Source organism: Epinephelus moara, chromosome 16, assembly GCF_006386435.1.
Source record: "Epinephelus moara isolate mb chromosome 16, YSFRI_EMoa_1.0, whole genome shotgun sequence".
Lineage (NCBI taxonomy): Eukaryota > Metazoa > Chordata > Actinopteri > Perciformes > Serranidae > Epinephelus > Epinephelus moara.
This window is the reverse complement of record NC_065521.1, coordinates 22162076-22187461: the sequence shown is the minus strand read 5'-3', so window position 1 is coordinate 22187461 and position 25386 is coordinate 22162076. Positions and strand designations below refer to the sequence as shown.

General features: G+C 40.7%; 1 protein-coding gene across 1 annotated transcript in view; it reads right to left on the bottom strand.

The window, feature by feature from the left end:
• pex14 (peroxisomal biogenesis factor 14) overlaps nt 1–25386 on the bottom strand; it is a 53535-nt gene that overhangs the window by 21604 nt on the left and 6545 nt on the right. The window contains exons 3-5 of the mRNA XM_050063951.1: nt 11219–11303; nt 4941–5066; nt 903–988 (exon numbers count right to left, since the gene is read on the bottom strand). Coding sequence (XP_049919908.1) covers nt 903–988; nt 4941–5066; nt 11219–11303 — 297 coding nt within the window. The remainder of the gene's footprint in view (nt 1–902; nt 989–4940; nt 5067–11218; nt 11304–25386) is intronic.

The following is a 25386-nucleotide window of genomic DNA, read 5'->3' as shown; positions in this document are numbered from 1 at the left end:
AGTGACATGACAGCAACCTGTGCCGTCCCGCCAGGGAATCCCACCTCCCAGGTGACCAGTGGCTGGCAAACCTTGCTGCATGTGGCAAACAGTGGAGTGGTGCAGTGTGTGTTTTTGTCAGTGAAAGACCACGGGGACGGAGGAATTACAGACCAGAGACCCTATAAAAGGCTGTGTGAAGAAAGGTGAAATAATAGGACATAACAGGATCTATAGAGGAGCCAATACGTCCGACAGGGTCAGGTAGGCATATGCAAGAACATGATACGCGCTCCCTTTCTCTCTCTTGCACACACAGAGGAGAACGGCCTGTCATCGAGGCCGAGAGCTACTGCTAGAGCTCCTGTCCTCCTCTAAAACGAGAGTAATGGCTTCCACATGCCACTCAGACTACTACTAACAACCACTATGGGATTAATGTCACCGGGGACAAGGGGCCTCATGAGCTCATGTTCAAGGGCTGCTAAGCCCGATAAAAACCAGGGTGATTATTTTTAGACGGTAGGACGTCAAAAAAAAAATGGTTGTGTGCTGTGTTAGCAACTATATTTTTTGAAGGAAAAAAATATATCTGAGAGGAGGAGGGAAGGGGAAGTTAAAAAGAAGGAGTTCAAATGAGATCATACTTTGACGTAAAGCAGGGTAGCTTTAATAACAAGACCAGAGTGATGTTTCATACTGCAGAGGCGCCTTCTATTCTAGCACCATAATTCATCATAAACTGATGTACTTGCTAAGCCCACCAATTTTAATGTAATATCAGGGAGAGGGAGTACTGACAGATCTTAGGATGCAAAGGATCATTTGTATAACAAATTTTTAAAAAGATTAACTGTGAAAACAAAGTTACACAAGCAGTGAGGAAACATAGTCGTAAGAGCAGGAGAAGCAGCGTGACTTACTTTGTAAAGCTGATGAAAGCCGAAGGCGATGCCCACCATAATGATGGTGAGGGCACCGTAGTCTCTCCATCTGTAGCCTGCTGGAACTGGAGAGGAGAGATCACTTGAACTTAATACGAAAGCTCTGAAGTATAAATCATACAGACAACATTTTTGTTAAACATTTTTATGTATAGATTGATATGAAGAGTCGGCACTGGATGATGTAACTAATAGTTTTTCCTATTGCGTAAATGTTCTTAGTGGTAGATTAGACAATGCAAGCAACTAACTGATTTTCAGACTGAAAAGAAATGAATGGAAGCCAATGGATTCCTAAAACATTAGGGGAAAAAAAACATTCATCATCTACTCAGAAATCTAGAAATATGGTTTGCAGAATAATCAGATGTGATTTTAAGCATGCACAAATTGTGTTACATACAAAACCACTGGTGTTGTCCTTTAAAGGAACAGTTCACCCCCCAATCAAAAAAACCTTTTCCTCCTACCTGTAGTGCTATTTATTTAGCAAACTAAATTGTTTTGGTGTGAGTTGCCGAGTAAGATATCAGCTAAGAGATGTCAGCATATTCTTGAATATAATGGAACTAGATGGCACTCAGCTTGTGGTGCTCAAAGCGCCAAAAATTCATTTGAAAAACTCAACAGCAATGTCACTTTGCAGAAATCATGACCCAGTCAGTCAAGATAATCCACAGACTTTGTTGTGAACAGTTTCATGTAGGAACTATTTTCTGTCTACCAACTACAGCCACCGACTGTATCACCATGCAGGAGGACGAGTGGACTAGAAGCGTGAGATATAAAATCAATGGCATCCTGCTCAGCTGAGCTGCAAAGTTAGCAAGCTCAGTGGTGCTAGGTGAGCTAGCAGTAGATGCATGCTTCCTTCTGTGCAGTGATATGGTTGGTGGGTTTAGGTGGTTAAAAAAACAAACAAACAAAAAAAAAACTTGGTCCCACATAAAACTACTCACAGCAAGGTCTGTGGATTATATTGAGTAACTAGGACACGATTTCTGGAAATAGACACTCCTGTCGAGTTTTTCAATTTTTTTTGAGCACCACAAGCCGAGTGCCATCTAGTTCCATTACATTTTAGAGAAGGCAGACATCTCTACAGCCGATATCTCCAACATTCAGCAACTGACACCAAAACCATCAAGACTGATAAATAGCACTACAGGTAAGAGCAAAAAAATGTACTTTTGATTGTGGGGTGAACTGTCCCTTTAAGATAAATAAATTGCATACTGTTTAAGAAATTTACTTGTAAACACAATGCAACAAAATGTATGTCTTTGTGACATTACAATTATTCCATCTATTTCTGCAAAATGTTGGAACTATTAAGGATAAAGTCCACAGAGCAAACACACACACTTTCTATCCTGGTCTTCCATAAAGGACACCATTGTCTTCCACTTTTTTAGGGGCTGGGCTTCGTACAGCGTTTGCATATAAACCTTTAAGCAACTAAAACGGACAGAAAGAGTGTGTGTGTGTGTGTGTGTGTGTGTGTGTGTGTGTGGGTGTGGGTGTGTGTGTGTGTGTGTTTAGAAGTTGACTGCCTTGCTGAGTGACAGATAATGTGAAAGTGTGTCATTGTGCAAGCTGTCATCTGGGTAGGCCAACTGTCTGTCAAAGTGGAAATTCCCCACATAAGAGAGGCATTCAACTGAAAATGTCACTAAACAACAAACAGGTCTGGAGGAAATATACTCTGTGAGTTTTGTCTTTTATTTACTCTGCTGGGGCCCAAATGAATATGAAATTATTAGCGGCTAGGCCACTAAAGTACGCCACTGATATTCTGTTACAGGTCTGATTTCACCTAATGGGTTATGTGGTACATGTTTACTGGTTTGAAGCAAGTAAACCTGATTGATCTTGGGCCTCACCACTTGTGTGATTTGACATGCAAATAAAATGAGAGACCCGCTGTCATATTGGACTATATGGTACATCTTCAAGGTGAATGCTATTTTATTCTCCTTACTCAAGGGCACGTTTCATTGCTGCCGCAGCATTCAGGGATGAACCTGTAACCTTTCCCATCGAAAATTTTGAGTCATTCTCCAGCATCCATATGGTAACCACATAAATTTGGGTCTTCATCAACATTATAGCTGCGATAGACTGTCACCTATCCCAGAATACCGTGCTTCTGAAAGGCCTGTGAGTCCTTGGGATGGGTGGTTGACCCTGAACAAGCCTCACTGCATTACCAGGGGTCTTCACTTGCTCTCTTCCCCCCGTTAGGACCTTCCATTCTTCCTCTGTCTCTCCCTTTTCCGCTACCACTTCCACTCTGCCATCTTCCTTTTTTTATTTGGTCACTTAAGCTGTGGAACTGTGGTATCCATCCCCCGTTTTTCCAATCTCCTCTCAAATTTATTGGGTTCAGTGGAGGCCTTCCTGTCCTTCTACCGCGTGGAAATAGAGATCAGAGTATCCATTACTTCGACAGAGATGGATGCGGGTCCCCGTGCACCGTCCCCATAACAAGGACATCAAAGGGAGGTAGCCCCCTCTTTTCAGCATGACCCCCCATACAAGACTCCCCGCTCTCACCTCATTATGCAGCTCTCTTATAGCCGTTTTGATATAAAACCCCCCACTATGGACGGAGAGCCGCGAGTCTCCCTAACTACATGGCCATCCCATCAACATCACTTTCATTACAAAACATGAGATGCCAGGGGAGTCAAGGACAGTGTGGTAATAAATGAGGGTGGAATACATCTGGAATCATTGTCATATGGGTTAAGCATTACGCGGACTTCATTCTGCATTGGTAAATCAGTGGACAGCACTCATAACCTCCTGAGGTAATAAAGATACAGGTTGCAGTGTGGGGTCTTGCCAGTGTGGAACCCCTTGAAACAGAGCGGCTAGAGACTTCATGAGCTTATGCTGTGCAGTGTCATATTCCCTGTATCTGAATGCACAATCAAGGCAAATGTTGTATGGCATGTATGTCTGTAACACTTGTAAAGATCCTGGTGTTTGGTGAGCTCCTGATAATGCAGTTTAGTGGGTTTAAATTAATAAAAACAAGAGGGAGGATCCCTAAAGGCTAAGCTGGACAAGGATTTAAAGGGACAGTGTGTAAGGTTTAGGGGGATTTAGCGGCATCTAGTGGTGAGGATTGCAGATAGCAACCAGCTGAAACTTCTCCCATGTTCATTGTTCAGGAGCTTCAGGGGATTTTTTTTAAATCAATATAAATACTGATTAGCAGTTTCACATTACAAATCATTGTTTCTCAGATGCAGTTCAGCATGTAAGAGACTGACTGCTAGCCCAGCACCTGCTAAAGCTAATGTGTGGTCACCCTATGTCTGATCCAGACGTTCAGGAGTTTTTTGGGGGGTTTTTATCGTGAGACAAATTATGCGCAGAGGTCTCCTCTTCTCCAAAACAAATGGACCTGGTGATTTAATCAGTGTTTCTCCAATGCTATTCGGCATGTCGGAGATGGGCCGCTAGCCCAGCACCTGCTAACGTGTGCCTACGTTTTTCCCTGATAACTTGAGATCCAGATGCTCGGGAGCCGAATTATCCACTGAAGTCTCTTCCTCTCCAAAACAAATAGACCCGATGATTTAAACTGGAGAAAATACTGTCACTTGTCACCGAGGGGCTGCTAACTACAGTGGCCGACACGAAAATGTGCAAATGCGAATTGCCCTATATAGAGCCAGAATTTGGTTTGTCCATTCTGGGCTACTGTAGAAACATGTCAGTGCAACATAATGACCCCATGGACAAGGACCTGCTACCTATGTAGATATAAACGGCTCGATCTAAGGTAACAAAAACACAACAACTCTTAATTTCAGGTGATTATACACATTAGACAACGTACCTATTATATTACATTCCATTTCCGCCAATATATCCGCTAAACCCTACACACTGCAACTTTAAGTTTTAAATTAGACTATTCTTCAGGTGAGACAGTGCACATGTTACATAATATTACGTATATGCAGCAGGTATCACAACAGGGAAAAGGATGTGTGCACTCACTGGGTGGTGCAGGAGCCAGCTGGGTTGCATGCAGTGGATGTGGGGGCCCCACAGGGCTCAGAGGCAGGATCTCTTCTGTGCTGCCAGAGCGCTGGATGGCCAACTCTACCTCCTCATCCGTCAGCCCTGGAATCAAGGCACACACCTTTAAGACATTCGGAGGGGGTGTAGTGACTGCGTGTTAATGGGAAACACCAAATGGCTCCTTGGCTATCATAATGTATGCTTAAATACTTCCCAAGCTGCCCACAAATCTTTTAAGTACAATTTAGAGAAAGTATGACAAATCTTTATTCAATTTTACCTACCCTCTCCTCAAAAATACATTTTCATTTCATAATTCAGAAATTCCACCGAGAGCCTCTGTTTCAGGGACATCCATCAAAGGAAGATAGTGTGGAAAGGTTCACACAATGAAATCTGAAACTCGCTAGCCTATTAACTGCCACCAAAGGCAAAGAAAATAAGAGTCTGTCCACTTCTCCAGTTATATTTCCCATGTGGAGATTTCATACACCCCAGACAGCGAAAATGCATTATTTTAATTTCTTCATTGTAATGTAAATGTATTACATAATTTTGCAAATGCCAATATAATTTAATCTTCAGATCTTTTTAATGATTTTAGTGATGATTAAATTGCAAAGGGCTCCCTGATGGAGAATCTGAAGGGAGGAGAGGAAAAAAAAAATCTAATATGAACATCTCCTTTTGTGGCAAGAAAGGATTTTATTTCAGGCGCCATATGCTGCCATTGCTGTGGGTCTCATCTTTTAATGAGCGACTTAGTCTAAACAAAGGGAAATAATTACAACTTTTGATGAACCACATTCAAAAACAACATTAACCAATTCATAGCAAAACAATTAGGAGAAAGCTGAAGACAAATAACCAAAATGGGTAAGTACAGTGGTTCTTAGACACTGATGAGCATGGTTTACCTGATGATGAAAAAGCAGCAATGCTGTGCACTGCTCATTGTGGCCTAACGGGGTGTTTCTCTCTAACATCTAACCATTACTTTCTTTAGCTATTTCACTTGCTTATTGACAGAAAATCCTCTTTGTAAGAGAGCCTTTTACTTGAACTATTCCCTCAGGATTTAGAGAATTTACACAAGCTCAGAATAAGCTTCCTCCATCCTTCGAGAGAAATCGAGCAATTGGAAAAGGTTCAGTTGCAGTGTTTCGAGAGATGGCTCTACGTTTTCATTAACAGTAAATGCACAGAGCCGGATCCTAATATCTCTGCTACTGACCTGCAGAAACACCCAGGTGGAGTATGAATAATATAAACTGTGTAAACATGTAAAGCAGAATTTCCATTTCTTAAGGTGGATAAGATATAATAACAAAAATCCTTTAACCAAAAGACTCCTCCCATCTGAATAATCTGAATAGCAGGTTGAATCTTAATCAGGAATCCTACTTTACACTATCCTTGTATCAGCAGCCCAAAAGCATAAAGAAATCCTTTGATAATCTACCACACGGCTTATGCCAAGAGGAGGTCCCTCCCGTCACCTATTTAAATGCTCCGAGGACTTCAAATGGCCATGAAAATTGTTGAATAATTGAAGGCAAATATTGGCCGGCCTGTAGTCTACAGCAGGTCCTGAGTGCCAGGAAGTGGTGAGCGCCATGTGCTGAGTTTGTGCAGTCAGACTGCACTGTCAAATAAGCAATAATGTGTCCCTGGACTCCTGATTCATCTGACCACAGCAGACTACATGGTGGCAGACTATTGAGTGAGACATGCAAAGATCTCGGTTTCACTGAATGAGAAGAAATTTAAAAAAAAAAACATGCTTTAGGTTATTTTCCTTTCACCTTGAAATGTTAAAAAAAAGTCCACATTTAAGCTGCTATTGAGCTTAATGTATGTACATCTTAATGGCTGTTCACATCTTTGATGCTGTTTATGCAACAAATGAAAGGTTTTTGTACCTTGCATCAAAAATAAAATACATGGAAATTCCTAAAGCTGTTTACTAGTCAAATTACAGCTTGCTAAGTTGTGTTGTACGCTCTGATGTGTTTATTGTTGAGGGGAAGACAACAGCAAATGAAAGAGCCCTTAGATCCAAAAGAAAAGGGAACAAGGTGAAAGTGAGTTTTACATATAAAAGGAAAAGACAAAAAAGGGATTGTGAAATTTATTATGGGTTCCAAAACCTGTGGAATGACCCCTGGACCCCCATTTCAGATCGACCTGTGGGGAGATGAATTTTTTAAGACATAAATTACACCTAATGACGACACCATAAAAAAGAACAATAATGGAAAGCTATTCTGTATTTCATTATACTGTATTATTTGGTGCACCTGATACACGCAGTGCCTGTTTATGAGTCACCGTATTAGCAGATGCTCAGCCAAAGCATTTGCTTTGACCTTGCCATTCTCATTGGGGCATGAAATTACGGTGCTGGCACCTCGATATTACAGCTATAAATACTGTAAACTGCATATCTGGGCTACGTTTTCTATTGTCTTTCAACATAAACCTGATCGGTATTTATTTAAAGGAAAACCCATTGCTCGTCAGGTTATTTACAGCTCTATTTTCAGTGGCTCATATTCTCTGGGTATTTTTAAAGGGCAAAGAGGCAGCAAGGCTCTTACATTAAATCCATTTCTCCAATTCTGGCATTTCTGGACTTTATGGGTCAACACCTAGGCCGGACAGCCAATTATAAAAATTGCTTACTAAAATATTTTGGGTGGTAAAAGGTGAATGCCTTTTTCACTGTCGTCCCAAGGCCTGAATTATGAAGTTGCCCTTGAGTGAAAATTACTTACATTTTGAATATCGTATTTAGAAAGAAAAAAAAAAGGCATGGCAGGGGTCATAAATAGATGGAGGTCAATGGGTTGTTAAGAAGTCGTGTGCAACTTCTCGCGCCGTGCTGGTGAGGGAGATTCATTTGGTTCGGTACAACTGCTGGAAAACAGCATGCCCTAAATAATGACCACTCTCATAGAGTATTCATTTATGTATTAAAAAAGGGGACTCTGCTCTCATTTCCCTGCTTTATCGCCTTGTACTGATGACAAAGCAGGCAAGGCCTCGGCTAGGTGGCGCCGTGGAGTAATTTATAACCACATCAATCCCTTTACCTTCTATGCAGGCCTTGGTCATTGTCATTTTTGTCCGAGAGGTGAGTCACATAACCCCACTTACAAACAGCATCCTATTAATATCGGGGATGATGAACCTTATCCTTACCCTTACCTTCAAACCAGGTATGGTAATAGACCAACAGCCTACCTGTGTTCCCTGTGACCCTCGATCACTGGCCCTCTACTCAGGGTGAAATCTATTAGCATTATTTATTCAACTCAATAACAATTGGGACGGCATAAAAAAGAAATAAGTCAAGCCATCATTTATGTCTCACTGACAGCGAATGTACTGTGCCTGTAATGCATTTAATATTGTATTTACCTGTAATGCAACAACGCACGTGTACACTCTGTGCTTTACTTTCGCAAAACAAATTGCACTCAGTCTTGTAATCTGGGAGCGGCTGAGTGATGTCAGTTTAGGGGCCACGGTCAAAGTGACATGTTGAAAGCTGGAAAATGTTGTTGACTTTGTCCTGAGAATTTGATTTTTTTTGGTAATTATGTGTGTAACTGCTAATTGTCTAGGCTTAATGGTGGTGCCAAAATGGGGCCCCAACGCTCTTTAGTTGTTACACGTGTTAATTGTAGAGGACATAGATGGCACAATTCACTAGATGAGAATGGAGCACATTATATTTCACTCAATCGCAATAAAATTCGCTTGATCTTGGCAAGGAACAAGTAAAGCGAAATTGCTTCAAGATGGCTGCAAGACAGTTTAAATGCGTCTCATTTCCCAACTCCTCTGCAAAAGAAAGAAAGAAAAAATATCTGGGTTTAAATGTTGATTTATATTACGTCTAAGTGACAAAGTTTCAATATTTCAGCCAGTTTATTCAACAAGGACTCAAGAAGGGCAGCTAGAAATATTGGACTGCATAATTGCCAATTCATAACCTGAAATTGACAGTTGAAGGAAAACAGAAAATTATATTTTTCAATGAATATTGAAATAAACCACACTATTAGGATCTCTTTGGAAAAAAGGACATGTAACAAGAGAGGCATCTTTCAGTGCAGATTAGGGCAGGGAAATAATATGCAGGAGCAAGATTATTGTGTAAAGATTCTGCAACATGCAATCAAAGTGGGCCCTATTTTCCCCTTCATCAGCTGTCCAGCGTAAGTACTGGCAGCAAGAGGAATCCAATTTAAAATCCACTCTACCGAGAGATGGTATTGTTTCATTTTATGTGTGCTTTGACATTTCTGGCTGTTAATATAGAGTAAAATCCAGAAGTATTTACATAAATATGACATTAAACTGTATTAGAAATTAAGACTGACACATTTGCTGTGGTGACTGCGGGAGGAGGAGGATGATTGAGTTTCTAGGTCGAAGGGTTGAGAGGACAATACGCGCTGGGTACAGAAACGGGGGAACTGTGAGTACTGGCCTGCTGCTTCCTCTATGCAAAAGTCTAATATGGCTCAAGTGAGACCGAAAAGGTAGCAACTAATCGGCAATTACCATGACCGATCATAATCTGGCAACATCTTATATCAACATATGAACATTTTTATGAAGAAGAAGTAGTCATTTGAAAACCTAAATCTGACTCATGATTAACACTAGTTTCAGCTCAAATTAGTTGTTAACTTAATGATGATCAGTTAGATAATTACTATATAAATGAGCCTTTTCCTGATGCAATTTCCTGTAACATAAACACTGACAAATTCTGCTCAAGGAGGGAAATTAGTGTGTTGAAGAACTTAAGAAAAGAAGGTTTAATAAAGTATGCAATTATAGTGAAGTACTTTCCTAAAACAAGTCAGGGAAGTTCAGGTATGAATGTGCAGGATTTCCAGGTTCACTGCTGAATGACTACACCCTACAAGTCAAGAGTTATCCTATGAATGCAGCAGAGTGCTCAGTGTTTCATTGCTCTATTTTCTCTCATTCTTTACCCTCTCTCTCCCTGAGATCAATGTCCTTATGCAAATCGAGGGTTCTTGTTTAGATCTACAGTGGAACGGACTTTCCAAAATAAATCTGCATTAAAGCGTCATACATATTTCATGGACTTAAAGTGCAGTAAGAGCAAACCATTTTGGATAGCAGAGCTCCGTGAGAGTTTACTACAAAGCGGAAAGTAAGACGAAAATGTGGCGTAGCATGACATCATTTAGTATTGATGGGGCCTTATTACATTTGAGATATCCAACAGTGGATTATGAACATGCCTTAGTTGTCAATAATGAGACGCAAAGACAAAGAAATTTCAAAAGATATCAAGAGTCATTAGAGCCACATGAGATGTGTGTAGTAGCAGCCGGCAACCATGGATTTGGTTTCAGGTTACCTTCCCCTGTCATGGAGCTTTTAGGCTCACTTTTCACTGTTTGGCTACTCTAATGCTGGAGGCAAAGTCCCCCAGCTGTGCAGAGCTACAGTCCCTCAAGTACAGAAATGTTTTGCAAAGAACTGCAACAAAAAAACTCACCACAAAGAGCTTATCTGAGGTAAAGCCACGTACTCTCTCTGCACATATTGTCACTGCTCAGCCATAGGCCGGCTGTAAGAAATACATGGCACAACACTGCACATTTCCACTGCCGCTTTATATTGAACCGACTTAAATGAGTTCAGAGTAATAAAGCTTTTTGCAAGTTTTATTGCACAAACAATGTGTCAGAAATAATCTCAATGAATTGCAAAGAAACTGAAGAGCCAGCAAACATTTCCACCATCCCTGCTTAGAAAACCCTCCCTGTGTCATGCCTCAAATTTACGATAACAGTTAAATTAAGTAAAAGGGTTAAAATGCTGGAAGGCAATATTGATAATTCCATTGAAAATGCAGAGGGAGTTTGTCAATATTAATTTTCCTGAACCCAAAGGAGCATCCCAACTGGTGTGTCATTTATTCACAGGGCCTGAATCATGCACTCTGAAGCTAAATCGACCCCTGTTAGACCCCCAGGGCAAAGAGCTACAGCCACAACCTTTGACCCTTATAGACTAATATTACCCCCCCCCCCTAAAAAAAAAAAGACAGAGTGTGTGCATCCCTGGCCAACCACATTTTATTAACAAACACATATGGATTATAATGTTAATACAATATTCTGACAAATATATATTGCATTTTTCAAGGCTTCCTGAATTGCATCCAACATAAATCAAAAACAAATTAAATGTCTCACCTTTTTTCTTCAAGAAGGCTTTTCTAGTGGCCAAGGGACTCTGGCGTACGTTTGGGTTCTGTAGAAATTTTACAGCAGTGGAAATCTGTGAAGAGACAAATGTGATTTAATTTCTCAAAATGACATTATGAGAGAGGAAGAAGATATGGTGCGCAGGAAAGTGATGCTTTCAACAGTGCAAACAACAGTCTAGACCTTCTTTAAGGAAAAGGTTCGTTATAAATCCAGACAAAAGAGAGAAACATAAATGGATTCCATCTGATAGTTGCTTCTAAGCCCCCACACCCAGTAGTGAGGAGAAAGACCACCTGACCACTTTCCAGCTAAATGTGGGGAATGACCAAATCAGCAGTTATAAAATTAGCCCATCAAGAGTGCTGGACAAATGGAGTATGGAGCTTAATTTGCTATTACCCTCTTAAAGACAAACTTCCATTCTTAAGTGCGCAGTGGAAGAAAATCTATACTTAATGCGGAGGTGATCATTTGTATCTAATAACTTGAGAATCCTAGGCTGAAAACTTCTGTAATTCTTCCAGTTAAAAACCTGCCATGATCAAATCACCCAGCCTGAATGTTGTAATGACTTGAAACGTTAATGCACTAGAACGTTAAATAGCATCAGAACATCAGTAGTTTTAAGTGCACTGCGTTCATCGATTCTATTATGTTTTCCTTCGAGATGCACCTTAATTTTCCACCCCAGTATGCATTTCCAAGAATTGGAGGGAGAGAAAAAAAAAATCTTCCTCAAATGGCATTAAAACATAAATTTGAAGTGGGCGCCATGAAGTGGCGCCTCCTAAAATAGATAAATATGTAAGAACACAGAGAAAGGGGAAACACACTGGAGGGGAGGTTTAGATGACTTATTATCGCACCTGTGGTCCCCGTGATTCAATTGTAAAAGTCATCCCTCTAATAGGTTGAAAGGTTTTGATTACTCTTCTTTTCTCTTAGTGTTGAAAGATACAAAGTGATTGAGCGCCCTGCCAGTGGTAATTCGTTTTGGGTAATGCATTGCATATACTATGAACCTGTTTCAGTCCAAAAGAATTGCAGTTTAAACTTGTCCAAGTGGTAGGTGTGGCAGCGAGGCTGCATAAAGAGCTAGATTTCTGTGACAAACACACAGCACAGCAGAGGATCACGGCACAGGCAACTTTATGAGACTTATGAAAATATATTCAACTTGTCCTTCAAAGGCTATAAACAAGCTCAAAAGCAACTTCGTAACGCTTTTATTTTATCGAGGCACACGTGAAAGTACCATGCAGCCAGCAGCCACATACATGCTGCAGAATTATACTATTCTGTAAGTCTACTTTAAGATATGTGCAGCAACAAAACTTCAACAGTGCATATTATCAAAATGTACCAGATTCATCCCCAAAGGATGCCGGCACAATTTATTTACACACTAATCTACCATTTCACTGTGACACTACCGTGACCTTGATGTACATATGGGTTACGCAAGGGGTATGGAATTTCCTGTATCTCTATATGCTGAGGGCTTATTAAAGTCAGTCACCCGGAACCTTCATTGTGACAAGCAGATTAAACCATTTGCATGGTGAACCCCCAACTGATGTTGTGGGCCAAAAGATACAGTCAAAACACAGAGAAAATATCCCTTTGATAACAAGACAAAATCATCCTGCTCTTGGCAAAGCTCTTACTGTTCACGTAAGTGAGCCAATGAGACTACTTGAGTTAAAAGGCAGAAACCAGAGATAATAAACACGCTGGAAACTTAATATTTTAATATTTATTCCAGTAAATAACGGAGTGATGTAGCCCCTGAGAGATGTAATGACCTAACAGAGAAAGAATATGCTGAATGAGCAAACCTTGTTTACATTCTCTTAAAATTTCAATAGCACAACATTGACAGGAAAATCATGTCAATGTTAATAGGCATAAGTATGACATGTTAGTGAGGACCGCAGCCAGCTCAGCGGCAAACTAATGAGGCAAATGTCCATTTGGTTAAAACTGTAGTGGTAGATCTTCAGGGAGAGGAAAAGTGCACTTCTTAGCAGATGACATAGATGCTTTGCACAAGTTCCACCCAGACATCTCAATCAATTATAACCACATTGCACAGATTTCAGTCTTGTCTTGTTATTGACTTATGGATCATCCCAGTTATAGTGTTGGGTAGCACACAACTGGGCTTTTAGGGGGTTAAGATGGATGGCAGCACAAGGCACATTTGGGTCCGCACTGTAAATAACTACAATACAAATTTGGTGCATTTCCTTCCTTTTGGAAATCATTTAGATTAATTCAACAATTAGGCTCTTTTGTAAAGCTTCTGGTAAAGCTTCGACTACTAATGCACCAAAGTGCTCCATGTTAAGAGCAATAATCTTTACAAACCAGATAACCAATAAAGTGTCAGGTAAAGCCGAAAAAGAGGGCGAAAACTCAATCATAGGAAGAGATAACATTAACCAACACACTTAAAGAGAGTGAAGTTGATGAACGGACAAGATTACAGCGATGTTATTGAGTTTGAATTGGACAAGACTTCGCACTGCACTCGTCTGAAAATTACAATTGCAATACCTTAAATTGCGAGAAATGAGGATGGAATCCAATTATGTTCGAACCACACGGTTGGACGCCTGAAAGAATCTATGTAACCAGTTGTATATTTTTGCTCTAACTAGTAACAGCACTTAACTACGATATACAGTAAGACCTGGATGTTTTGCAGGCGTGCATTATGAGGTTTCAGATCCGAGCAGTTGGGAAATTCAGACGGTCTGTACTGAAACAGCAGCGCACTGTATGCCTTACGAGTGTGTCTTTGGGGTGGTTTCAGTACAGTAAGTTTCAGTATTCGAAATAAAGTGGAGAACAGCATCTGAACCACAACATATTTATAAGATGCCTCATGAGATATGATTCAAGAGTCTTGTTTTCAGTCTTAATTATTTGGGCCAACCAAACCACGGGTTAACCGGTGAAGTAACAATTACTCTGAACTGAAAGTGTTATAAGGCCAAAATGCAGTGTTTGCAACTGTGACTTTCCTTTCTTGAAATTTCAGCGCATGTCGTTGATCTCTGAGTCTTTAGAAGATACTTTTTTTGTTGTTGTTTTATTAACTAAGAACGTAAATGATACAAAGTCAGACATCCAAGAAATAATTGATTATAATGATATATGGTAGATACTTTGAGACATTTTGATTAAAACACCACACATTTTACAACAATTCACTGGTAAAAATGTCACATATACTTAAAAATAAATTCCCATGCAACTTAATCCATGTCATCTAGTCCACGAAATCGTCGATGTACACATTATGTCTGCAACAATGAAGATATTTGGAGGACATGATGGAACTAAAAGTTGGATGGGGGGATACGATGGAAGGGCTAAAAGGAAATCATTAGCAAGTATAAGATTCGGCCTCAGTGTGAATCAATTCATTCCAAATTGCCCCGGCCTGTACATTTGAGGAGAAGTGCCCCTGATATAATAACAGACTGATAGACATGAACAAAAATTGTGTTAGGCTGGTCTCAAATTTCCCCCCCAAACACACGTTGGGAGGACCAAAAGCGAGAGAAAGCGAGAGAAAGTGAGAGACGGCGAAAAATGAAGCCCTATATTAATTTGGTGCTTTCATGGATGATTTGCTATCAGGGGCAGCTGTCTTAAATGACTTAACCCAATACCTTTCTGATACCAGAGCCTGACCAGAAAGGAATGAAGTTTTAATGCAATTATTGTGTTTCCTTTAGTCGCCTGACTGCTTGATGCGGCCGGCAGTGCTTTTTAATCTTTTTAAAAGAGCAGCTTTAAATGCCCTTCTAATTGTGACATCTTTCCCGCCTTGATGTGACCTTTAGCAGAGGAAGTAAGGCCTCATGGGAGCAGCAATAGGGAATTATTGACCCTGAGAGACATCAGGAAGCGAGGTGCAGACCCGACCGTTTAGCTAACCTCCACATCCACTCTGGTTCAGACACTGCAGGAGCTTCAACAGCTCTGCTGGAGCTGAACCGTTCTGACAATGACTGTACAAAAGGAACTTTTTGTGTCTTTGTGTCTTCTTCTCGTCTGGGCAGAGCTTTTCACAGAAGCTGCAATGTGAGAAAATTAAATGAACAACCATTACCGAAACTTCACTAAAAATCTGATAAGGGAGTTCTGGTGATAAAAGGGCGTTTTTCTTCATTTTCTGAATAACTAGTTTACTCCTACTTTTACATGTGTTTAAATGATACAGTAAGTGGAGGGGTAAATACAGAGGTTTGGTTTGGTGTGTCTTATTTTCTGAGCTTGGTCAACCTTTATCGCATGAAAGTAACTTTTGAAATTTAAACATTAGAGTCAACAGAGATGAAAAAAGGGTCATGGAAAACTTCATTGACATTTGCGTCGCAAGGGTTTAAAAATAACATACAGCGCTGTATCAGTGTCAGTGTTAGAGCCATGGGCAAGGCTACAATCATGACATCAAAAGCACATTATGCAATTTTTGTAAAGGGGGGTTGGTGGACGGAAATCAAGCTTTTTTCAAGTCCACTGCATGTACAGACGAAACTTTCCATTCAGCAGCGTTTCCCTATCAGAGCTCTGTCATCACAAACATGGAAAAGTTGAGTAGGCTCAGCGGTAAGAAACACTGGGGGCTAAAGTACATTTCATCCGGCGAGGACACCATCACACTGTAAAAACTGTGCAGATAAATACAGCCTGGGGAGTTATACTGAGGCTATCAGGGAAAAAAGAAAAGTTGCCCTCTTCATCGCCCCCACCTCTGTTTTGGAGACAGACAATTTTGACTATGGTGTAAAATTATATTTCAAAACTGTAGCCACACATTTTATGATTCAATATGTTGAGTGCAAATAATGATGTCATGTGTTGGCTTTACTTCGGTCATATTGTAAATTTAAGATATGATATGTCTACAAACTCAAAGATAGGGTCAACAAGTGTGTGTTTTTAAAGTTTCTGGTTTAAAAAATAATAATAATTCAGCCTCTTTCAAGATCTGAATAAACAAAAAAGACAAAGACATTTTAGTGCAGCATAAAGAAACAGCAGTTCATGCTTACAGCCAAGCGCTTAAAAAACAGGATGAAGCAACAACAAAGTGAAGCATTTCTTTTATTCTGGTGAGATCTAAATCTGAAGAGAAACATGTGGCATCCAGCCAATTCAAAACTAGCTTGGGAGATATGGTATGAAGCCCAGTCTGACATTTCTTAATGTGTAACTGTCAGTCGTGCTGCCCGGGGTTGCCCTTGCTAAACTAGCGAGACAGATGACTGTTTAGATAAGGACGTCCCCAGCGGGGCCCTAAGAGCCCCGAGAGCCCCGATGACTAAAGAGCAGCGACTCCGTCGGTGACACCTCACTTTCACCCACTTTGGACAAAAATACTTCTATAGCCCACAAATTCCTTTTAATTCAGGTAAAAGGCCCAAACCATGAGTCTGGGGCCGCTCTGAGAGATGAGGGTCATCAGAGATTAACCCATGGCACTTTAGCAGTGGGGGTGCAAGAGGGGAGTCGCAGCGGAGCACAACAAACTACTTAGCCACCACAAAACATTCCAGCCCCTTCTCAGCTGCAATCCAGTAATGGATACTTCCTCAGCTCCTCGATTGGTCAAAATGTTTTCATACAATAATTTAATTCAGAAACACATTTACAAAGCAGGAGTAATCAATTTTAATTAGTTGATTTTTTTTTCATTCGCATAAAATTTAATGTACTGCCATCGATCTCCTTTGTTCTTTAATGCAGTGCCTCTTTCCTGTAATTCGAAGCTTTTCTTTTTCTTTTTCTTTTTTTCTTTTACAGTCAATGATGACATTCTGTGACAAGCACTGCTCTTCAGTGAGGGGGATGAGCGTTACTTAACACAAGAGTGCTCACGATGCAACTTTAGATCAGGGGAACGTGCTAAATAATGTGGTTATACTTTGGCTTGGAAATGAGAAATGAAAAAATGTTTAAAATGCAATAAAAAAAATAAAACAGTGTATAAACTTTGGTAACTGTTCGTTGCTTGCTGACTTTAATTTTCTGAGCATAAAAATGACATATCTAGGTTGTTTTATTTAACAAAAATAATTGTGTACCATTTTAAAAATGAACAAAAACAATAGTGAAAGTCATGTGCCTTTTGTTACGAGTAATGCCCATCATCAAACATAGTAGAATGACTGAAAATATGCTTATAAAGTGGATTATACACGTGTTATCTAAAGTGTTGTTTAAAATCGAGACATGAAATACATGAACAAACTTTGGTCACTCATCATTTGCTCACTTGAATTTCATAAAAATGACAAATTACACACTCAAGCCATTTTATCTTACAAGATCATTATATACATATCTTTAAAAAGGAACAAAAACTGGTCAATAAAAACTGTTTACATTTTGAAATACAAGTTTTTAGCCACAATAAACTGATCCCCATGAGTTAGCGGAAAGTTCTTTTGTGAGCAGAAATGAGAGAAGCAACCGGCTACAGTCACACAGACAAACACAAAGGCTTTTCTTAAAACTGCCACCGCTCTGTGTGTTGTCCTTCATATCATCAAGGCCCGCCAGCCTTTCACATTCAATTAGTTGATTGAGGCAAAACGCAAGCGGCACCAGCAGCAAACAACGTGAAGCTTGTGTCCAAGCGACACACCACAGAAGTTGTGTTGTGGTGTCAGAAGGAGAGCCGCCTCCGTCACAAGCAACTTACAGTGACAAGCCTATCCTCCTCTGTTGATCCAAACTGCTCCTCTCACTGAGGCAGCACCCACCCAAAGACACACGCACACACACACCCTGTAATACACACACAGCAAAGCAACTTCAAGTGAACCACTGCAATAGGCAAATAAAGCAGGGAGCTGGGGTGAAGATGCAGCGAGATGGCATCAGTTTTGTGTGCAGTCCTTTCAGCGTGCCAAATTAACTAATAAAACTAGAATGGAGAGGCCAGTGACAACAGAGAGAGAGGTGTCCTTTTATTGATCAAATTATTCCTTCTTGGGTACACTGTGCGCCCGTATGAGAGTATGCTCACAAAGACAACCAGGCAGATTGTGACATTCCAGTGACATTATAATCGTGCGTCAACCCGTCTCCAGTCAATAGGCTGAATGCACTAATCGTGCGTCTTGGATCAGCAATTTCATGGTCTTCAAAGGGGGCCAGGAATTGGTGGCATGACCCTCCACACGGGGTGAGACCCCGACTTTCCTCAGCGAGTGCCACAGAGAGAAGGAGAGGAGAAGGATGGTGTTAAGGGAGACGCGTCAAGGAAGGAGCGGAGCCAGAGAAGATTAACATCGCCATCTACTGGTCAGGGGTGGAACGGGTGGAGTCAAAGGGGGGAGGAAAGCCTGGCAGTTTACCCTTGCGGCCTGTCTTTCACTGAGACCTGTCAGAAACATTTAGACACACTTGCCAAGACAATGGGCCACACATCTACAGCGGCAGATAAGCCAGAGTGAAATCACCATCAAATGAGGGAGGAAACTTAGAGCATGAGGCCTCCGTTTGGTTTTGGAGAAAGAGAGCAGGCAGAGTCTGTTCCTGATCACAGTAAGTGACAAAGAAAAATGTTGGCTAATTCGCCTTTTCTGGAGGCTTCCAGCTGCCAGTAAGAATCTAACCTCCAGAGGAGGATAAGCATAAAAAGAGTGCGGTGCTGACAGCGTCAGAAAACAACACTCATCAGGGTCGCAGAAGTAGCAGTTCTCTTTCTTCTCATTTAACCCGATGCCAGAGAGGATACAAACACGACAGCCCGTCAGATCGGATAATAATTCTTCATTTCAACCTTTCTGAGCCACTGAGGCTACACGCTGGAGATTTCATTGGTTGTAAAATGTCGTAAAGTGACAAAAGCTTGTGTGACATTTGCTTTATGCCGCACCTTAACGTAATCCACCTCTTCTGAGAAGTTCAGACAGAATTTTCAGGTTTTGCAACATGTTTGCTTGATGCAGATTGTGAATAACTATATGTGACGTGACAATGATACAAATCAGCACACCTTCTCCTCCTACAGCTCCATCCGTCTGTCTTAAATCACGGACGTCACACAATGTTTTTACATTTATGTTCTCTCTTTAGATCTCTGATTTTGTTTCAGATGTATTTTCAGTGATCTCTCTCTTACAGTGTTTCTAAATAGGCACTTAATGTACTGTCTTCTTCCTACAAAGGCCATAACCTGTAATTAATCTAAACAAAACAAAAGCACGTCAAAACACGTTCCCCCTCCTTTGAAAGTATGTCTCCTAAAATAGGAAGATTTAATCAGATCAAAACACCAGAAAAAAAGGAGTAATCAGAAAGGAATGTTGCACGTCACTGCTGCACAGCACCCATACTTTTTGTGACTACGTGACAATCAGTAGCAGTGGTCAAAGTTTAGGCGTCAACACCCGTCTGAACTCTGCATCAACTCACGTGGTGACGGGAGAAAATACATGTTTTACCAGACTCCTCCAAAAGAGAGAGGAGAGGAGACAACCCACAGTGAACCATTATAATGTCACGCGGGGTGGCGTGTTACAGCAAAGGGGCTGAGTTGGCAAGCAGCTCAGCAGCAGACGCGCACCTGTTCTGACATTTTCTGTCGACCTTGACACAGAAAACACATGACAATGCCACTCTCTGCATTTCAAAAGTACAGGCTGTTTGACGAAGCCCCTTCACTTCCCCTTTTCCCGTCCCCATGATACCTAAAACTACTTTCCACACAGTGTGGAAGGGGAGACAACTATGACGTAGTCCAATAGACGTGAGGTGGGACAGACAGGAGGCAAGTCACGCAGTGACAGTAAATAACAAGGAAGAAGAGGGAGTAATAAGGGGACGTATACAAAAATCTGATACTGACTCATATTTGGGGACAACCAAAGAGTGTTTGCTCTTTCCACAGGATTGCAGCCACCAAAACCTCCCTTAAAATCCCAAATTCCACAGTAAACACAAAATAAAAATGACAAAAAGGCCTCAGCCTTTCCTCTATTTATTCTGTTTCTATCATCCCATTCTCACCCTTTCTTCTGAAGTTCATGACAGAGCTTCAATGCATTCATCCATCTGCTATTTTAATCAAAGAGAAAGCAAAGTATCGCTGCCAGGAGAGCTGCACAGGAAAACAAATGCAATCTTCCTGTTAATCACTGCATTAACAAGAAGTCGACAGTCTTGACGCACATGCCAGGGAGGGGAGCCAGTCCAGGTGTTGGATAATTGTCAGTTGTGCAAGTGGCTATGGTTGCTTTTTTACTGTGCCAGCCTCTGTTTCACTGCTGGTCTACACTTGTGCCCCACCTTAATGATAGCTTTTAAAAGTCCTCTTTCTGCTGAAGACTGCATACAGACACAAAGAAGTCTTGGCAAGGGTTTCTCCATGCTGACTGTAGTGGACTATGGATGAAGGCTTAGGCGTCCTGCTATAATCACTGCCAAGTGAAGTGAAGCTCAATTTTAAAGAAGCATGAGGGGTGTCTAATTTTTAATGAGAGGCCAAAAACCACTTGAAAAAAAAAACATACAGGCTTTTTTAACCTCTCTGAAAAACAACAACCATATATTAGAGACACATCACAGTAGCCTGAGAACAACTTGCCAAGACAGCAACTTGTCAGAAATGATTCACGTTTTTTTTTTTTTCATTCAGATAAAAAAAAAAACTTGTTTGTCTGCAGGTGAGGATAGCGTCATCCTGAGAAGAGGAGATGAATCGCGAGCCAGATTTAACTTTTTATTAAAACACAGTGAAAACTTCACAGTTTACCGTCAACGCACCCCTGTATCACACATCTAAAGTTAGGCTAATTAGAGTGCGGTATTTTCACTTAAGTGCTCTATTTTTTACTGGTTTTAAGATCATTTATCTCAGTTTCTGTATTCTGTCACTTTCATTTTAGCCTGGAGAGTAGCCCACTATCTCTTTTTTCCAGATTCCCCAGATAAAGCCACAATCTCAGGGCGCCACACACTGAGAAACTCTGAAATCCCATTAGCATTTTGCTTTCATTATTTTTAATCAAACCCAGAAAACTGACACATATTAATTAATATCCATTACCCGTTTTTGCCCCTCACCCAGAGAAGACGTTGGGGGGGAAAAGAAGCAATTAACTTAACAAAATAATCAAAAAAATTGTTTCAGAAATCCCTGATAAATGTCATGTGAGGTCCCGTCTAAATGTAAGAAGTGTAATACATTCTTGCTGTCATATTCCATTAAACTGCTATTACAGTCTTGATAGAACTATTAGTCACTACATTATTAATAACATTAATGTATTTACATTTTTGGTGTACAAGCCTGCTTTCATGCAATAATTTATGAACCAGACTTCAGATATGTTTTAACGTTCCCCATCTAGGCTCTTTTGTGTTTATTATTGATTGTGAAAACAGTCAAAATTCCAAGTCAAATCCCCCCCTGCCCTCCCCCCGCCCCCCTTAATGTATTGGAGTGGGCTGTTTACATTAAAGGACTGGAATAAAGTGCATTTACATCTGAAGCATAACTTCATAATTTACATTCCAACATTTATTAGAGGTGACAAACGAGCATTTGGTCCACTCGTGCTTTTCCACAATGCAGCACTCATTCAATCCATATAAATTACAGCTGGGCTAGGGAGTGCAAGAGCAAATTATTTTATTATATTTATGCATGTATGACTCTATAGGGGGTTACTAAGACAAACAGGGAATTACTTGATTAGGCCAACTGTGGTTAACAAAGAAAGAAATATGAGACTGAGGACTGAGCCAATCAAATTTCAGCATTATTTAAATGTTTGGCTTCAGTTCAAAAAATCTAAAAAACACAGATCTTTGTGTTGAAGCTTTACATCTTTCAGATTGGTGTATCTATAAAATGAGTAACCTGCAGACGACATTGTGCAGCAGACTGCTGTGCATTTTATACAGTATGAGGAGCTCTTTTGAGTGTTGCTGTTCCAATAGCTTACGCTGAGCTAGAACTAATATTATTCAATTAAAAGAAACTTGCCTAAAAGGCAGTATTATATTACATAATTGGATAGGGCAGCATTTTCAGAAGTGTAGTTACAAATGCACTGAGGGGATCCCAGCATTTGAACAAATATCTGGCGCTGTAGGGGAGCTTGCCGACAAATTAACAGCTAATAACTTACTGGGAAGCCAGATAAAAAGAGAAAAAAATGTTCCCCAAAGTGTCAATTACAAATAATTTTTCCTCTGATTTCCACACTTGTGAAAGCGTGATGTGCTAAAAAGCATTTTGAACAGTGTGGCAAAATTGCCTGTTGTTCATTTATTCCTTGTTTTATTTTTAACACACACTGGATTCATTCACAGAGAAATAATTCGGCAGCGGCAGCAGGATTGTTTAGGATGGCTCTGGAAGCGTAAGCATATGGCTCCCTCGTGAGAGCACTTGCTGGTCAGAGAGGCGAGAGACAGACAGACGGGTGCAGGGGACAGGGGGAAATGAAGGGGGGATTCAATCAAATTCATGTTCATTAAAATCAGAGGACATCACAAAAATTAGAAAGATGCTGACAAATCAAAGGGTCTCAGTACCTGAATTACCATAGTCATTTACTTATTAAAGCCAGGATGCTTCCTGTCAATCAAGAGCCATCACATTCTCCATTTGCAGCGGAAAGCCAGCGTAATTGCTTCTCATACTAATCAACACAACTTGTGTAATTATGCCTTGAAAGTGACATTGGAGGCTGAGAGCGATGTGAGCAGTCTTGACAGCGGAGACATCTCAGATTCATCGGGAGATTTCCAGCCTCGCTGCGAGGAGACAAGCCACTCTCAGACCAAGTTACTCACTCGAGCAGTTTACAACCATAAACACAAAGAAAAGACAATAAATCAAGCTGAAGTAATTACAAAGCAGAATAGAGAGTATAAAGGAAGCTCGGCTCAATAAGGCCACTTTCCCAAGTATATTGAGGCAAAATGACTACGCTGTAATTAAACTGGTGTCGTATTTCTATCATTTCTTAAGTAAACATATTATGACAGTTCACTAAATTGTGGGAGAATAGGAAATTACAGCTCTGTTACCATGCTGTTTACATTAATATACTTGCTGAGACGAAAACCCTACAAATAAAGCCCTAAGTATTCATTAAAGTTTATTGAATTCGGCTTAATCACAGACTTTACATGTGTCTCCAGAATGAACTTTGGGTAAAACTAGCTTTAACATTCCTCAGAGCATTGGAAAACTATCCAAACCATATTCCCAGGCTGCATCTGTCACTAGTCACACTGCGGCCCAGCCAGGAAGGTGAGAGCGAGGTCAAATTACTGCAACAAATCACGAGCCACGGGCCACGACATGAGGCTCTATCTACATAAAATATGCGTATTATTGACACACACTGACAACAGCTTCTTCTTCATTTACTATGAACTTTACAGTGAATTAAAGGATTTTCAGCGCTCTCATCAAAATCCGAAGACAAAGGCGCTATTGTCGGGGGCTGACAATCCAGATCTAGTCCGGCTCAGCACATGAGGCAGAAACCACAAAATAAATAAAATCTACAAAATGGGCAGGACTCATCTGTGCTCATCATTTTCAAAGAGGTGGGAGGGAACCATCAGAGGAAAAAAAGTCACCAACATCAAAAAGAAGGCAACTGATAACTCTGGCATACTATGAGGGGAATAAGCGTAATGATTTCATCTGCGAGCAGAAATGAAGACGAGAGATTTATGGCTCGTAAAAAGTTCAAAAGACAGAAAAACCAAAAATCCTTGTCTGTGTCATTCCGCGCTCATCATGACCTCCAAACTTCAGCACATGTTGAAGACAAAGTGAAGAAATGCTCTTTTGTGGCCAAATATGAGAAAAACAACTACACTTACTGACATAGAAAACAGAGGCTTTTACAGGAAAAGCCTGTGTGATTCACCCTCTGCGTTCAACTCTAATGAGTCAAAAAGTGTGACCTGCACTTAAACAAGAAGTCACAGCCAGAAGCTGTAAACTCATTTTCCCCATCCGAGCCAGCAACGTCGGCAGGACCTGGAAGATGTGCTCCGAGCATGCACGATAAATCTGACGTGAAATCATAATCATAAAAGCAATTAGCTGACCCTGCGCCACTCGTCCTTGGACATGACAGTGAGAATTCATACAGAGTCCTCTAAGGAGGCTGGCTGCCGGGTTGGGCGAGGAGGGGAAAAAGTGCAACACAGCAACAATAAAATGGAGGGCCCTTCCTGTATCATTAACCACCGAAACAAACAGCGCATGATGCACAATGAGTGTTGCGCTGAGAAACAGAGAACTGAGCTTTTATGCTTTTCAAAGAGAAAACTTCACCACGACCACTGAAACAAACTGTGGTGTACAGACGTTTCACATGTAAACCTATGTGCATGGGAAATAAAATACAATTGATGTCATCTCATCACCTGTATCCCACATCACTCTACGTACAGTTTCAGACAGCACAAAATAAGTGAACTTATTTGAAATAAACATACAAATGTAAGGGCTGATGCTTTCCACACATGCCTTTGTTCTGTGTCTCTGCACAGTGTGCAGCATGTTTACACTCAATGTGATGGGATACTGACTCTATTGACTGTGAGATGGCAGCTTTATTCGACTTTCCTCTTTCAAGGAGTGTGTTAGAATCTGAAAAATCCCTCTTCACACACCCTCACATGCACACATACAGTTTCTCGCCATCACTTCCCACCCAGTAATTACAGCGAGGCCGAACTAGTGGCTGCCACCTAGTGACCGTCTTCTCCAATAATCATGAAATATCTCTATGGCTCGCGCCCCCACTCGGACCATAACTCTCCTTTACTGCAGACAGCTCCAATAAAGGATTACAATTACAATTAAAGTAATGAGCAAAGAGGAAAAAAGGAAAATCTCAGAGAAGGTTCCCTTGACTAACTAAATGGTAGCCTAGTTTCTTGACAGAATGGAGTTACCATACCAGACTCATTACTGGCTCCCATTTCTTATTCTGCCCCAATAATTAATTTGGGGCGTGTTGAAACCTGGAGTCCTCAAAAATTAAAATAATGGTTTTGAAAGTGATGAATGTGAAATGAATTGAAATATGAATGATCAAATAAGAGATTAACTTCTTGTTATTTTTGCTTTATGGTTGGTG